At 41.2% G+C, this 14853-nt stretch overlaps 1 protein-coding gene across 2 annotated transcripts in view; it reads left to right on the forward strand.

Annotated features, from left to right (window-relative positions):
* The window catches only part of RPTOR (regulatory associated protein of MTOR complex 1), a 459589-nt gene that overhangs the window by 395895 nt on the left and 48841 nt on the right, over window positions 1–14853 (forward strand). For both annotated transcript variants that reach the window (XM_020813521.3, XM_020813530.3), the window contains exons 25-27: window positions 10771–10876; window positions 13371–13485; window positions 13817–13941. In XM_020813521.3, the coding sequence (XP_020669180.1) occupies window positions 10771–10876; window positions 13371–13485; window positions 13817–13941 (346 nt within the window). The remainder of the gene's footprint in view (window positions 1–10770; window positions 10877–13370; window positions 13486–13816; window positions 13942–14853) is intronic.

A 14853-nucleotide genomic window follows, 5' to 3' on the forward strand; every position in this document is an offset into this window, starting at 1 on the left:
GGGCCCTGGATACCTGAAGGACCGCCTCCTTCCATATGAGCCTATCCGGCAGTTAAGATCTAGCCAGGGGGCCCTTTTGAAAGAGACGTCCCTTAAGGAGGTAAGAGGGACGGCTTGTAGACAAAGGGCCTTTTCGGCAGCTGCCCCCAGACTGTGGAATGCCCTCCCGACTGAGATTTGTCTGGCGCCGACACTGATGACATTTCGGCGCCAGGTCAAAACCTTCCTGTTCCAGAAGGCTTTTAATTGAAATAATATTAGCTGTGGGCCCGATGGCAATTTTAATTGTATTTTAATTGTATTTTAATTATTTTATCTTTTACTGTATTGAATTTTAATTGTTGTAAGCCGCCCAGAGACCTCTGGGTAGTGTGGGCGGCATATAAATTAAATAAATAAATAAATAAATGGCTTGCTGCATCTAGATTTGGTGGAAGGCCAGCAGTTTGAAATCACCGGGCTCTATATTCCTTCCCCTGTTTTTCTGAGTAATGCTTGCAGAAAGATGGGTTGGAGGGATGGTTTAATACCAAACAGGTTTAATTCAATCTGTAAAAACACAAAGATCCTGTGTAGTGTAATAGATAACAGTGTCAGACTCGGACTCAAGAGACCTGAGTTCAAATCGCTGCTTGACCACAGAAACTCAGTAGGGGGTGGCAATGATAAATCACTCCATGAACATCTCACATACAGTCGTGCCCCACTTAACGATTACCCCGTATAACGACGAATTCACTTCACGATGATGTTTTTGCAATCGCAAAACAATGTTTTAATGGGGTTTTTTTGCTTTGCGATGATCGGTTCCCTGCTTCGGGAACCAATTATTCGCATTACGACGATCAAAACAGCTGATCATCGGGTTTTCACAATGGCCGCCGGCTGCTCAAAATGGCCCCCCGCTGTTTTCTAGGACAGATTCCTCGCTTTATAGGCACCAGAAATGGTTGCCGTATGGAGGATCTTCACTGGATGAGCAGGTATTCAGCCCATTGGAACGCATTGAATGGTTTACAATGCATTTCAGTGGGTTTTTTATTTCACTTGATGACATATTCTCTCTACAGTGATTTTGCTGGAACGAATTAACGTCGTCAAGCAAGGCACCACTGTACTTCAAAACACTATTAGGGTTACCATAAGCTGGAAACAATTTGATAACATTTAACAGCAAAAACAGAAAAATGCTAGCAGAGGTTGGTGTCAGTGAACCTTGGTTGTTTTTGTTTTGCCTTTTCCATTTTCCATATTTCAGGTTGTGCATTTCTCAGAGGTATGTTCCCATGCAGCAGCTGATTTTATTGGTGTCCCTGATAGATCATCTGATCAGAATGCCTTGGCGGTGGCAACAGTTTTTGTTCTCTCAGCCTTCATCTCTGTCCTTGGGCACAGCAGGTTGCAGAACCAGCACTTTGGTGCCTTTTGTGGTACTTCCTAGTTACCATGATGCCCTCCCTGCACATTTTTCTATTCACATAGTTTTTTTTGCTTTTGTTTAACTGCTTCCTTTCAGCCTTCTCTGCCATTTACTTTACCTTACATGCCGTATCTACCGACTGCCATCAGCCCCCTTATGCTTAACTTTAAAGTCTTCTTTGGTTTCTTCATTGGACTATGGTTATACCTTTGCTTAAGTGGTCACAATTGACTAGATAGGCGGGGTATAAATGAAATAAATAAATAAATAAATTTGCTATAGTCTTCTCCCTGCTAATTGGATTTTCCCCTCTGACTCTTCATTTTCCTTTAGACTCACTTCTGGCTGGGCTGGATCAGCTTATATCTCATTAGTCTTTGTAGTTGTTGTTTAGTCAGTAAGTCATGTCCGACTCTTTGTGACCCCATGGACCAGATCACGCCAAGCCCTCCTATCTTCCACTACCTCCTGGAGTTGGGTCAAATTCATGTTGGTAGCTTCGATGACACTGTCCAACCATCTCATCCTCTGTCGTCCCCTTCTCCTCTTGCCTTCACACTTTCCCAACATCAAGGTCTTTTCCAGGGAATCTTCTCATAAGATGGCCAAAGTATTGGAGCCTCAGCTTCAGGATCTATCCTTCCAGTGAGCACTCAGGGTTGATTTCCTTCAGAATGGTTAGGTTTGTTCTCCTTGCAGTCCAGGGGACTCTTCAACACCACAATTCAAAAGCATCAACTCTTCGGCGGTCAGCTTTCTTTATGGTCCAGCTCTCACTTTCGTACATCGCTACAGGGAAAACCATACCTTTGACTATGTGGACCTTTGTCGGTAAGGTGATGTCTCTGCTTTTTAAGATGCTGTCTAGGTTTGTCATCGCTTTCCTCCCAAGAAACAGGCGTCTTTTAATTTCGTGGCTGCTGTCTCCATCTGCAGTGATCATGGAGCCCAAGAAGGTAAAATCTGTCACTGCCTCCATATCTTCCCCTTCTATTTGCCAGGAGGTGATGGGAACAGTGGCCATGATCTTGGTTTTCTTATGTTGAGCTTCAGACCATTTTTGGCACTCTCCTCTTTCACCCTCATTAAGAGATTCTTTAATTCCTCCTCACTTTCTTCCATCAGAGTCCATTCATCTGCATATCTGAGGTTGTTGATATTTCTTCCGGGAATCTTAATTCTGGCTTGGGATTCATCCAGTCCTGCTTTTCGCATGATATATTCTGCATATAAGCTAAATAAACAAGGAGACAATATATAGCCTTGTTGTACTCCTTTCCCAATTTTGAACCAATCAGTTGTTCCATATCCAGTTCTAACTGTTGCTTCCTATCCCACATATACATTTCTCAGGAGATGGATAAGGTGGTCAGGCACTCCCATTTCTTTAAGAACTTGCCATAGTTTGCTGTGGTCCACATAGTCAAAGGCTTTTGCGTTATCAATGAAGCAGAAGTAGATATTTTTCTGGAGCTCTCTGGCTTTCTCCATAATCCAGTGCATGTTAGCAATTTGGTCTCTAGTTCCTCTGCCCCTTTGAAATCCAGCTTGTGCTTCTGGGAATTCTCAATCTAGATACTGCTGAAGCCTATCTTGTAGGATTTTGAGCATAACCTTGCTATGTGTGAAATGAGTGCAATTCTACGGTAGTTGGAGCATTTTTTTGACACTGCCTTTCTTTGGGATTGGGATGTCAACTGCTCTTTTCCAATCCTCTGGCCACTGTTGAGTTTTCCAAACTTGCTGACATATTGAGTGTAGCACCTGAACAGCGTCATCTTTTAAGATTTTAAATATTTCAATTAGAATGCCATCACCTCCACTGGCCTTGTTATTAGCCATGCCTTCTAAGGCCCACTTGACCTCACTCTCCAGGATGTCTGGCTCAAAGTCAGCAGCCACACCATTTGGGTTGTCCGGGACATCCAGATCTTTCTGGTATAATTCCTCTGTGTTTACTTGCCACCTCTTCTTGATGTCTTCTGCTTCTGTGGGGTCCCTACCATTTTTGTCCTTTATCATGTACATCTTTGCACAAATATTTCCTTTAATGTCTCCAATTTTCTTGAACAGATCTCTGATTTTTTCCCTTTTTATTATTTTCCTCTATTTATTTGCACTGTTCATTTAAGAAGGCCCTCTTGTCTCTCCTTGCTATTCTTTGGAAGTCTGCATTCAATTTTCTGTAACTTTCCCTATCTCCCTTGCATTTTGTTTCCCTTCTCTTATCTGCTATTTGTAAGGCCTTGTTGGACAGCCACTTTGCTTTCTTTCATTTCCCTTTCTTTGGGATGGTTTTTGTTGCTGCCTCCTGTACAATGTTATGAGCCCCCATCCATAGTTCTTCAGGCACTCTGTCCACGAAATCTAGTTGCTTAAATCTGTTCTTCACTTCCACCGTGTATTCATAATTCATGACTTCATGTCAGTCCCCTTGTCATGGTCAGATCACCACCTAATAAAATGTAGCCTCACAGTGGCTCTCCCCCCTCGCAGGGAGCAGGGACCTATTTCTGTGGTCCGCCCTCGAAGGCTACTGGATCCAGCTGGATTCCAGGACGTTATGAGAGGGGTCACGGCGGACCTGGCTAGCGTTCCTGTCGACGCTCTGGTTGATAACTGGTCCACCTTCGTAACCAGGGCTATAGACACAGTCGCACCTAAACGCCCTCTCCGTCATAGAGCTCGTCCAGCACCCTGGTTTAACCAGGAGCTTCGAGTGCTGAAGCGACATAGGAGAAGGCTAGAGCGTAGACGGAGGAAGAACCCGACAGATTATAATAGGATAGCTGTCAAGGTCGCAACTACCTGTCTAAGGTAAAGGCTGCTTATCGAACTTACTTTGCTAATCGGATAAGTGAAGCGTCCAACCAGCAGGCGGAGTTATTCCGTATAGTGCACGACCTATCCGGAACTGGTCTGGATGATAGGCCTCCCCTTAGAGTTTTTCACCTGACCAGTTTGCAGCCTTTTTTAAATCTAAAGTGGAGGCCATCCGACAGGACCTCTCTCCTTTTTTGAACACAGTAAGTCGAGCAGAGATGTCCAGCGCTCCGTCTTGCCCGGTGACCTTTGACTCCTTTCAGCCTGTCACCCCTGATTCTGTGGCCAGAGTACTTGACTGCTGTCGAGCCACCACCTCCTCCTTGGACCCTTGCCCGGCCTGGCTAATCAAAGCAGCCAGGCCGATAACAACAGAATGGGCCACTGCAATAATAAATGGGTCTTTCCTTGAGGGCAGGTTTCCCTCTGCCCTCAAGGAGACACTCATTAGGCCCATAAGAAAGAAACCTAATTTGGCGGCGGACAAAATTGGCAATTATAGGCCCGTCGCCAATATTTCTTTCATGAGCAAAGTAGTCGAGAGGGTGGTGGCTGACCAGCTTCAAGCACATCTGGGTGAAACAGATGCCCTGGATCCTTTTCAGTCGGGCTTCAGGCCATGCCACGGTACAGAGACTGCATTGGTTGCCCTGTACGATGACTTGTTGAGGGAGGCCAACAGCGGTAACATTTCTTTGTTGGTCCTCCTCGACATCTCAGCGGCCTTCGATACCGTCGACCACGGTATCCTCCTTGGGATGCTCTCTGAGTTGGGTATCGGTGGCTTGGCTCTAGCCTGGCTCCGTTCCTTCTTGGAGGACCGCCCCCAGAGAGTGCAGCTTGGGGAGAGTATTTCGGCCCCGTGGAGTCTCAATTGAGGGGTTCCACAGGGGTCGATCATCTCCCTAATGCTGTTTAACATCTATATGAGGCCGCTGGGTGGGGTCATCAGGGGATGTGGAGTATCGTGCCATCAATATGCTGATGACACCCAGCTCTATATTTCCTTTTCACCAACTGCAGGTGATGCCATCCTGTCCCTCCAGCACTGCCTGGGGGCCGTACAGCAGTGGATGCAGGAGAACGGGCTGAGGCTGAACCCGGACAAGACGGAAGTTCTGAGGGTGGGTGGCCCTGTGGATGGTGGCTTGGGAAACTCCCTCATGTTTGGGGGGGTGGCCCTGGCCGCGAAGAGTGGGGTCCGCAGCCTGGGGTTACACCTTGACCCAATGCTCACCATGAAAACGCAGGTGGCATCGGTAGTCCGCACCGCCTTTTTCCACCTTTGGCGGATTGCCCGGCTGCGACCTTACCTAGACATGGGGGCGCTCACTACCTTAGTACTTGCGCTCGTAATTTCTAGATTAGACTACTGTAACACACTCTACGTGGGGCTTCCTTTGAAGCTGATGCGGAAACTTCAAGTGGTGCAGAATGCGGCGGCCAGACTCCTTACTGGAGTGAGAAAATACCAACATATCTCTCCTACTCTGGCCATGCTGCACTGGCTGCCCATCCGTTTCCGCATTGACTTCAAAGTGTTAATGCTTACATATAAAGCCCTAAATGGTTTAGGGCCTTGATACTTGGTGGAATGCCTACTCCCACCAAGATTTACCCATGTCACCCGCACGAGCCAGGAGGTGAGGCTGAGGAGCCTGACGCTGAGGGAGGCCCGGAAAGAAAGAACTAGAAACCGGGCTTTCTCGGCAGTGGCTCCTCGTCTCTGGAATAACCTACCTCCGGAGATTCGCGCTGCACCCTTGCTGGGTACTTTTAAGAACCAACTAAAAACATGGATGTATAGGCAGGCCTTCCGTTCCAGTTAATTCCTGTCCTCTTTCCTTTTTCCCCCCTCTTTATTTGATTTATTTTTATTTTTCCCATCTTATAGAATCATTTAATTAATTAATTGTTATAATTTTTTTTAGAACTTGTTATCCTTATGTTGTAAGCCGCCTAGAGTGGTCGAAATGACTAGATAGTGGGGTATAAATACAATAAATAAATAAATAAATAAATAAAAATTTGGTTTAGATTATACCTGGCTATCCCAGTGGTTTTTCCTACTTTCTTCAGTTTAAGCTTGAATTTTGCTATAAGTCATTACCCTTTTTTTTAATATAGCATTTCTTCAATCTTATTCTAATGTGTTCCTCTAAAATGCAATTTTCATTAAACTGTAATATATTTCCACTTGACTATAGTAAGATGCATTTTATCTTAGAATTGGAATATTGCTGTTATGTTGCTAGCCATTTGCCTTTCTCCATGTAATAAGGCTTGGGTTGATACAAACAGAAACTGCTGAGGCTAGAATTTAAAAAGTAAGCAATCTAGTTCAGTAATCCCTGGTGTGATTTGTTTCCAGAGGATGGGCTGCCATGAAAACAATTTGCATAGCAATATGTCTGGTCTGACTGGTTTTGTTATTTGGCATTTGGGGATTTTTGCTGTGATTATCACCATCATCTCTTAAGTACACAGAACCATAGAGCTGGGAGGATGAAATATCTCTGCCAGATGTCCATATTGCCTCTAGGAAAGAAGAGACCATGACCTCCAGCAGCAGTTGGTCATATTGTCAATCAGTTAGAATGCGGCTGCATACTCTGAACACATTCTCACACCTGCTTCTCTGCATTGTGTAAGCCATTTGTTTTAGAGTAAGGAAAAACAACTGTGCTACTGTCTGACAGTTTTTCAGACATTTGAAAATAGCGATCACATTCCCACACACATCTGAATCTTCTATTCCTTCCAGTTTTCATAATGATCCGCTTTCTATCTTTCTTAAACAGGGAAGCTATTACTAACCAATCTAAATCATTTTCCTTCTATAAATACCATATTTCTTCAACAATCGAGTTACCACTTCTGCTGTCTTAGCGATAATGAACAGTTTGCGCCTCTGGACAGAGTAGCACCTGCTACAGGTACAGAACGTATAATGATTTCAAAGGAAGCAGTTGTGAAAGCAAAACCTTTTAGCTGAATGTATGCTGGTACAGTATTTGAAAACTGCAGGCCTAATTAAAAAAAAAAATCAAAATCACACTTTCCAGGTTTTCCTCTGCAGAAGAAAGCAATTTCTGTTTTACACATCAGACATATTTCATGCAGACATTTACACCATTGCGTAATTGATTGCAGCTGCACTTCTAAAATGCTACATGAGGGCTAATCTGTGATCATTGTGGACAAAGAAAACATAATTAATTCATTACTTGGCTCAACTGAAATAGCAAACAGTTCTAAGTTAATTCTCTGACTTCTGTTGGGTTTTATTTTAATTTTAAATTTATTTTTAACCACCCTATGCGTTCATAATGCCTGTCCAGGATATTTGCAAGCTGGAATGTATTGGAAGCATGTGACTAAGGTGGTAAAAGGTCTGTAAACCCTGCAAAAGAGAAGGCTGAGAGTAATGTGAAAACCTTCTTTAGAAAATGAAACAAGTTTATTTTCTGTTGCTCAAGAGGGTAGGACCACAAACTATGAATGCACGTTATAAGAAAAGAAATTCCAAATAAACAGTAAAAATAAATTCCTGATGCTAAAACTAGATCAGCACTGAAATAGACTAGTTTAGAAAGTGGGCTTTCCTTCATTGGAGGTTTTTAAATGGAGATTGAATTGCCATCTGTTAGTGATGCTTTAACTGTGGGTTTCTGTATTGACAGGGCTTTGAATAGATTACCCTTGAGGTTTTTTCCAGCACTACAGCTCTGTGGTTCTATGATCCATAGTTTTCACCTTTCTGTAGTCCTAATATGAGATCTGAATAGTTTGTGTTGACATTTAATTACACAAATCTATTCTGCTGCACCACCTCATTGTTTCAGGCTGTTGTTTCTTATGTGCAAAACAATTAAAAATGAGAGTAAATATGCAGTTTTTATTTTAGTTGTGTACAAATGGCCACTTGAAATTCTCCACACTATTAATGGGCAGAAAAACGGGATAATTTCACCAAATTTCTCCCAAGTGAAGGATAAATTCTCCTACTGTTCCTTAAAAAGGAGCAGTTTGCCATTAGCGATCATTGTAGCATGATTTTATCTTTTTTTCTTTCCAGTTTTTTTGTTTGTTTGTTTTTGCACTGCCAGTACAAATGAGAGCAGCAGCAACTGTGCTGGCAGCCTGGACAATATTCGACTGCCCCCACAATGCCTTCTGTCTTGTGTTAGAGTAGAGCAGTGGTTCCCAACCTTGGGTGACCGAGGGATGCTTGTACTCCAATTCCCAGAAGCCTTCACCACCATCTGTGCTTGCTGAGGTTTCTGGGAGTTGCATTCCAAGAACAAGGTTGGGAACCACTGATGTAGAGCATTATGGTGGTGATATCAAGGAGTCATGTACATGAGTGAACACATGCACATATCTCTTCATCGGCTTCCCTGAGAGCCCACTCTTAATGATCTGAAAACTTTTATAGGAAGAGTTGTGTTATGATGGCTTTCTCATGCCTTTAATTGAAGTATGGAAGGCTGCCAGCTACCACAAAGGTAATTGCACTCCCTAAGGAATGTAAATACAAGAATCCTGAACATGTCCATGAGGATTTCTCTGAAATTTCTCCTACTTAGAAATTTATTTGAAAAGGAATGGAAATAGAAAGAGAATTTTTAAAAATTTTCCTGGAATAAATTGTAGACATGATGCTATGTTGAATAATAGGAATTGTGTGAGTAGTCTGTTGTCTCATGGGCATGCATCTTGAAGCAGTTGTACCAATCCTATCTGTGGTGCTCTTGACAGACATGATTGAGTCATGACAGTTGTGACATTGCAGTGCACAGTGGTGGCATTCCTTTCTCTCCTTGTAGGTTTTTCGAATCTGTATACGTAGGTGTCAGTAAATTTCTGAAAGTGGGTTCATCCTACTCAGTCACTGATTATATGAGACGTAATAAAACAAGCTTTTATTATGTTTGATATGCAAATGTCATCTAGCTCATTGGTCTCTGTCTGGATTGATTTGTTAAGGCATGAGTGGGCAGCTTTGGTAGATCTGGGGACCAATTTTCTACCCCCAACCCAGATAATGCATAAAACCCATGAAAAACCAAATGTGGATGTCCTTGAAAATTTACTTGCACTGTCATGGGGACTTGGGGGGTTGAGCTGCAACCTGTATAATTGCACGACCATCACACTCTGGGAGACACAGTTTAGTAAATGTTTTTCCCCCAGTGGAGAAATGACTTGGAGGGCCATATATGGCCCAGCACCACACTTTCCTCACTCTGTCTAAGGCTTGTCCTCCTCAGTACTTGAAATTCTTTAATAGGAGATGCTGAAGGTTTAACCTGAGATCTTATGCTTATAAACCATAAATATTGTCGCTAAGTTATAACACCTCACTGAACACTACAAGAAATGCAAGCAAAATCCCAAAAAGTTTTGCAAAGCTACTGGTACTGTATTTGTGCAAAACATTGTTTCATTTGTCTGGCCATGGGGGTTCTCCTAAAAGTGATTTTGAAGAAAGTGGTGAAATTTTGCCCTGAAAAACCTATGACAGCTGTGTAGAAGGAGACACAAGACTTCCACACATTATGTCCAGTCAGGAATTATACCATCTGTATTTACATTTCCCTGCCATATGCTTTATGAGGCCATTTATTAGGAGCAAATTATGCAAAAATTCACACTCCTTGCATTTAAACAGTAGAAAGCCTTGGAGATGGGTGTTTAAATGGTTCAGTACTTGGCATGCATTTGAAGATACATAACAGGAGTTGCTAGATTCAAATATATCTGCTATGACAGGACATTTATATAAGCTTCATAAAATTATGTTGCTCTTTAAGATGACAGGACACTCATTTTCCTCCTATTAGTGCTTGCAGCCTGAATGAGACAAGATAAAAGGTGCCTTGTATGGGCAAAGAGTAGCTTTGAAAATATTGGTACGTATCGGTCCGTTAATTGGTATCAATTACTGATCATAATTTTAGAATGGGCATTTCTGAACCATTGTTCCCAATAAGAATTTAGTGCTATCATATTTGAAAATAGTATGCATTTCAACAGTGTGTTCCAGATTACTTTCCAATTAATCTGTCACTCTCCCATGATGTTTGTGTAGGAAAATGTGGTCTCCATTAAGTTTCATTAAAATGTCACCTGTTTAAGAAGTATATATAATCCTTTTAATATGTCGTTTTCTTAGCTAGAAGAAGCCATCTTTAATTTTCTGGTGGATCCCCAGTGTGATGTAGTGCACAGAGTGATGAACTAGGACTCTAAAGAACAGGGTTTGAATCTCCACTTAGCCATGGAAAATGACTCAGTTGAGTGGAACTACTAAAATCACTCATTTACCTTGAAAACCCTGTCAGGATGACTATACCTCAGTTCTGCCTTGACAGCACACAACACCAAAGTAGGCTTGATTAGTTGGCAGCCCTGTAACCAGTCAGGTGATGATGTTCATCTAAAAAGTTACAAAGCATACCCGAACATAAAGCTCTCGACTGCTCCTTGCTGCTAAATTAAATATATATTTAATTTGCTGGTAGATTCCAGAAGAACATGATTTGGAGAGCCAGGTCCGGAAAGAGAGGGAATGGCGATTTCTGCGCAACGCCCGAGTCCGAAAGCAAGCACAGAAAATCATCCAAAAAGGTGCTCACATCTTCTCACTTGCCTGCTTCGACTCCTGACATGGAGAATGGTTCTTTGCATTCTTCTTCATGACACTGAACAAGAACATTGTTCATGAGCTATCTATGTGACCACTCCTGACTTCTTTTCTGCTTGTAACATCAACTTATTTTGTGGTTTGTAACACAGTGTTTCGGGATTTGCATAAGATGTTTTAGTGTTCCTTCATTATAGTGCCCTTCTACCATGGCCCATTGATGTATTTCCAGCTGGACTGTAGTTTCCCAGGAAGCCACAGTATAATAGATCTAGCACTGAGACCTGTTCCTTTCTAGAAGGTGCACACTGCCCAGCAGAGGCAATCATAGCTGATAAAGGACAACAAGGTTAGCCTATTTAACGTCTTTAATTCTACTCACTTTGTCTGGCTGGTGGGAATTTTAAAAAGTTTAGAAAGATGCAGACACTTAATAGTCATTTCCTTTTATCTTTTGGCAACAATAAACTTTTAAATGCATTCCAACCCTCAGCTTGAAATCTCGTTGAACCTAACTAGTAGATCACTTTTTGGACAACCATGCTGATGAGAAACGACGTCTCAGGAAGCAAAAGATCTAATAGAAAATGAATCACTGAAAGAAATTTTCACCCTTCTTCTTGATCCTGTATTTTTCCAGCTTGGTTACAAGAAGGAGTGATGCAGGTGAAATGCTAGCATTTCCACCTTATCCAGAGGGCAGAGTCTAGCATTTGATGTATGTCAGAAGCAGCTAGAGTTGTCAGCCTTTGCAAATTGGGCTGTGTTCTGCAAGAATGTCCTGTATCTCCTTTAGATAAATCTAAAGGCACCTAAAGAACTCAATTATCCTTTGGCTTTATAGAGCCACTAATTCTGATTGTTTATTCAGAACCTGTCATATTTCCGCAATGTTTCTTATGGGCGGTCTGTTTTACCTATAACTTCTCCTTCCTTGCTATGCATTGGATTAATGATTGATTCATCAGCATGTATATTTCTTGCTCTACTGAAAACTCATCTTGCTTCTTTATATCTGTTCACGAATGTACAAGGTAGCAGTTGTGCTAGGGGCTTTACTGTTTACTGAAAGCACATATTTTAATTCCTGTTGAACCAACCTCTTAATTTTGCATAGCTGTAGTTAGAATTAACTTTACTCCCCTTCTGCAATTTGCTTGGCCAGTGTGAGTAAGAAGGGTTGAATTTCCACTGCTCACTTAAGCTGTCATTTTTAGTGTGACTCAAGATTGCTCTCACTAGGAATGACAACATTTGGACGCTGTCCCATTTTGAGATATCAGCTAGGAAAAGATTAGTGTGAAATATTAATCTGCTGAGGGATGGTGTATCTGTTACATAGAGCTCAGTCCTTTGAAATCACCCAAACTTGAGTCAGCAAAGAGGGAGCCTCTTTTTTCCTTTTTTTTTAATTGAATGCTGCACATGATTGACATGGTTTCAGATTACTAAAGGAGGATCTTTGTCATGGCAAAAGAATTTTTTTTGCTTCATTTAATCACCCATGTTGCCCTAAGACCTTCTATACCCAAGATTCCTCATGATCTCTGCTATCGAAAAACTTTAAATGTTTTGGTGGCCAGTGATGTTCCATATAGAACTTTATGTTCTATATACTTACCTGTAGAAGAGACAGGGTATCTTCAAAGTTATCCATTTTGTTCACAACTCATAGTTGCTGTATATATACAAGAACACTTTATAAGAATTTTCTTTACAGTGCTTATACATATTCCATTAATATTTGAAAAAGAATTGGCCTTTTGTTCAAGTATAAACCTTGGCTGGTAATACAATTGCACAGTATTTTGTACTGAAACAGACTCTTGATTGTTTAAACATGCCTGTCTCTGTCACCTACCCATTCACACTGCCCTGTAGTAGGTGGTTAACTAAGTACTTGCCTGCTACCTAATCAGTTCTCATCATTGCCATGCAACATGCTGCATGAAAAGCTTCATAAGATCTCAGATTCTTCAGGGATGCAGTATAGTGTCAAGAGAGGGAATCAAGTGATGAAGACAACTTGGCAGCCTTTCCTGTGGTCTTGACACAGGAAATTGTTAAGGAATGCATTAAAAAAGATCAAGTCCACCTTATGGTTTCTTGCCGCTGATGAATCCATTTTCTGATTGGATTGAGCAGAAATTGAAATAGGTTGGAAAAAACTTAGATATTTCTCCACAACTTTATTCGAAGGAAACCCACCAGATCATAGTTTGAGAGCCACCTTTTTAGATCAGTAACAAATATCTGCATGTGTCTGGTCTCTGGGTGTTTGTGAATTTCATTGTATGGGTATACTGTGTATATACTTACAATGACAATAAATTATTATTATTATTATTATTATTATTATTATTATTATTATTATTATTATTATTATTATTATTATTATTATTATTATTATTATTATCTGCTTGTTATATCAAAAGTTGATAACAATATTCCTTGTGGTTCCCCTTTCACACACTCTAGGTATTTCACGATTAGATGATCAAATCTTTCTGAACAGGAACCCTGGCATGCCCTCTGTAGTCAAGTTTCACCCATTCACCCCATGCATAGCAGTGGCTGACAAAGACAGCATCTGGTAAGACACTAATATTTTAAGTGGCACAGGGGAATTCTTGCTGCTAAGGAAAAACCTTATAAGTACAGTCATCTTGTTATGCCTATATTTATTACAGACCTTATAACAGAATTTCAGCTTACTCCTTCTGCAAGCAGCTGGGGGTGTAAGGAAGAAATATTAATAAAGATATGTTAAACACTCAGGGAAGTAGAGGGTGAATATACCTGATTTGAAACAGTCTATAGAGAGTAATTCTTAGCATCCAGAATACTTAAATCCAGCTTTGTACATGCATTCCGTTACCTAACCTTTTTGTCTTTGGTTTTTTTTTCCCCCTTCATATTCTTAGTTTCTGGGATTGGGAAAAAGGAGAAAAGCTGGACTATTTTCATAATGGAAACCCACGCTACACCAGGATCACTGCCATGGAATATCTGAATGGGCAAGACTGTTCTCTGCTCTTGACAGCTACAGGTAGGTATGGCTTCATTTATGAAAGACAAAAAGAAGGGTGAGAGTTCACTAAAGTGTACTCCATTTTATGTCCTGTTAACTGACTTAGTCAGTTCATTCACAGTTAGACGTGTCCACATTTGTGCTTCTCAATGAGAATCACCAGAGAATTCTTATACTTAGTTTTTTGAACCAAAAGTGAAAATGTTTTAAGCTCTTTGTCCTGCACTGTCTTCACTGTACTGTGCCAGGAGACATTTGAGTCATCCATAAGAGTGTTACATTTTATAGCACCCTGGATCTTCACAATGAAGTGTTTAAGAACCATCTTGTACTTATCTTACTGTCCTCTGCTGACATCCTCATTTTTTCCCCAATATGAAAAATATTGTTGAAGTAAGGATGAGATCTTATCATTGTCCTGGACCCCATCCCTTGCTTCTGATGCTGACTGCAGAAACTTACAGTTATGTTAAATCCATATACATTTTCTAGCTGTCACACCTCCAGAACATTCTTCTAGGACAGTGGTTCCCAATCTTGTGTAGCCCAGGTTTTCTTGAACTTTAGCTCCCAGCCAGCACAGCTAGTGGTGAAGGCTTCTGGGAATTGCAGTCCAAAAACACCAGGGTTATACAGGGTTAAGAACCACTGCTCTAGGACTATATATCAGGTTAGCTAGTTGAAATAAATTTCTTCAGAGACCATTCTTATTCTTACATAACATATTCTTTATTATAATATATGCTTTATAATTTTATTCTTATTCTTACGTATTTTAACTCTTACATAACATGGGTGTTTCACTTTTTAGGGCTGTTTCACTTCAAGGCCTACAAATAGCTTTAGTATGTGATGTCTATTACAGAACAAACATCACCCTTGCATATCCTTGCTGAGGAGCAAAACACTACAGACCTCTTGTATTGTTGT

This window comes from Pogona vitticeps, chromosome 2, assembly GCF_051106095.1.
Source record: "Pogona vitticeps strain Pit_001003342236 chromosome 2, PviZW2.1, whole genome shotgun sequence".
NCBI classification, from domain to species: domain Eukaryota; kingdom Metazoa; phylum Chordata; class Lepidosauria; order Squamata; family Agamidae; genus Pogona; species Pogona vitticeps.